The 2,500-nt window shown below is 50.5% G+C and overlaps 1 protein-coding gene across 2 annotated transcripts in view; it reads right to left on the reverse strand.

Moving 5' to 3' along the window:
- Positions 1-1,226: 1,226 nt before the first annotated feature.
- LOC119574927 overlaps positions 1,227-2,500 on the reverse strand; it is an 11,827-nt gene continuing 10,553 nt past the window's right edge. The window contains exons 6-9 of one of the 2 annotated variants that reach the window (XM_037922199.1): positions 2,399-2,492; positions 2,099-2,131; positions 1,819-1,949; positions 1,227-1,706 (exon numbers count right to left, since the gene is read on the reverse strand). In XM_037922199.1, the coding sequence (XP_037778127.1) occupies positions 1,590-1,706; positions 1,819-1,949; positions 2,099-2,131; positions 2,399-2,492 (375 nt within the window). In that variant the 3' untranslated portion in view covers positions 1,227-1,589. The remainder of the gene's footprint in view (positions 1,707-1,818; positions 1,950-2,098; positions 2,132-2,398; positions 2,493-2,500) is intronic. The other variant, XM_037922200.1, reaches the window with a different exon arrangement.

Here is a 2,500-nt window from a genome sequence, read left to right on the forward strand (position 1 = left end):
CCAAACTTGATAATTTGGAAAACTATGGACCCAGTTGAAGAGGAAAGTGTGAAAGGTCGTCTGTCTCTTCTCGCAGACAGGACAGAATACTTTTAAATATGGTTAAACAGAATCATTCAAGCAAATGGCTAATGAATGGAAGAACTATGGGGTCGAATGTAAATCCTCTACAGCCAGAAAAAAAGTTAAATGAGATGGGATGCCGTGCACGCAGGCCAACTAAAGTGCCAAGACTAACCGTAACCATGGGAAAGAAACGACTGGCCTGAGTCAAGGGCACGGGGACTGGACATTAGAGGATTGGGAACAGGTTAATCTCACTTAAATCTTCATTTTGACTGCGTTTCTATGTGACTCAAACATAATTTAGTGAAAGACAAAGTATACATGGAAAAAGACGTGTTGCTGCAGTGATTAAGGCTGAGGATAGCTATGCTGGTTTCTAATATAATGTCTTCAATAATTAGGGAATGAGAAGTTGTTTTCATCTCAGGACACATATTTTACCAAAAATGGTTGAAACCGCCGGTGGTCTCAATAATAATGTCAGTATTGCATTTGACAATACTGAGTTTAAACCAAGTGAACGTTCTTTAAGGATGCATATTTGCGCCTACGCGCGCGTTTTTTTTTTTATTTATTTATTTATTTATTATTATTATTTTTTATTTATTATTATTATTTTTTTTTTTTTTTTTTTTTTTTGTGTGTGTGTGTGTGTGTGTGTGTGTGTGTGTGTGTGTGTGTGTGTGTGTGTGTGTGTGTGTGTGTGTGTGTGTGTGTGTGTTGTGTGTGTGCGTGTGTGCGTGCGTGAGCGTGTGTGTGCGTGCGTGAGCGTGTGTGCGTGCGTCATGCAGACGAAAGGCCACACTGAAGAAGGGAGTTTCGACGCAGACTTCCCGTTCTTGGGCGGGAAACTCCCTGTGGCCGGACGAGCCAGTTCCTCTTGGCTTTCTTTTTCTGCTGTTTCAGTTTTCCTCAGGGATCTGCTATCACCTGTGGAGGCGTCTGGGTCGGCCCGAAGCGGCACGGACGTGGCGTTGCTTTCACTTTGTCAGCTAAAGGTGTTTAACGCCAACGCTTTCCGATGTAAACTGAGTGCGTGTTGAAGCCCAGAATGAATGGCGAGTTAGGACGTTAACAGAAGGAAATGGCAGAATTAACGGAAATACAAACTAGGTTTGTTTCAACTTTTTTTTTTTTTTTTTTTTTTTTTTTTTTGACAGAACGCATGTACAAGCTCCTTTAAAAAAAATATTGACTTTCATTTCTTGCAGCTATCTAGATTTTTTCTTTTCAGACCTGAATCCGCACACGAAGTGGCGCTGTTGCAGGCAATCTGATTAGTTTGGGCCAACCGGCCCGAGGGAAAGCATCCAGGTCTTCGCACGAGGCCGCAGGATCACTCTGGCCATTGACCTGACCGCGTCTTCTCCGGCCGCGGGTGACAAGGGCGTTGAAGAGCTCTCCCGTGGGCATCTGCACTCACGAAGGAAGGAAACGGGAATTCCAGCCGACCCTGTGCCGCTGAGGAGCCGACAACGAGGGCAGGCCTCCGGGCGCAAGGGCGGCACGGGCGGCCCTCGGCGTCAGAGTCTCCGGCCGGGCGGCGCAGGGACAAGGTGTGAATCAATGAACCTCCTCAGCACGGTGGCCAGATCCTGGTCGTTCTGTAGCCAGCCCGCCTCCACCGCCAGCTGCAAGATCTGCAAAAGCGAACGCGATAACATTCCTTTTGGAATCATCTCGTCGGGTCTTGGTGTGCACACAGACAGAAGCGAGAGCGGACGCCCCTCAACGACCCCGCCCGATGCTTACCCTGCACATGCGACCGGAGTCGTCGTAGCGCTCGTCCCGAGAGAGGCTGAGCAGGGTCGTCCGGTCGACGCACAGGGCCTCCCCGACGGTGCGCCAGCAGTGCGGGTGGCCTCGCACCGCCGCGGACACCACTGAAACAGGTAGAAAGGTGGACAGATAAATACGAGCGGGTGAATAAATGGATAATGACATATGTAGATAAATATATAGATAGACTCACAGCTGCATAGTTTTTTGCACGGAGTAGGAAGGAGAAAAGAAACAAGGCTGAAATACCCACACACGTCATCGATGTCAGGGCCGGCCAGGTACCCTGCCGCAGGGAGAAGGTAGGTGCCAGGGAGGTGCAGATCAGGGAAGGCAGCCGGGGTGCAGAGCAGCGTGGGGGCGTGCGTAGGGCCGGTGTAGTTAGGGCAACGGCAAAGTTGAAGGGCGGAGGCGTACAGGGAGGGAGGGGGAGGGAGAAAATGAGGGAAACACTGATACCCCGGGAAGAGAGCCCAGAAGGCAGCATAAGATCAGTATGAGCACAGACAGGGAACAGAGCGAGGCGGCGGACGTGCCAGGCGCAGACACTCACTGTCAAGCCGCTCCGAGAAGGACAGGTCTATTCGACGGAGGTGCTGCCGCAGGGCTTCCACGGAGGTGCCGGTGCTTGCAGGGTGCCTCAGCACCTGAGGAC

The sequence above is a fragment of the Penaeus monodon genome, chromosome 7 (assembly GCF_015228065.2).
Source record: "Penaeus monodon isolate SGIC_2016 chromosome 7, NSTDA_Pmon_1, whole genome shotgun sequence".
Classification (NCBI taxonomy): Eukaryota; Metazoa; Arthropoda; class Malacostraca; order Decapoda; family Penaeidae; genus Penaeus; species Penaeus monodon.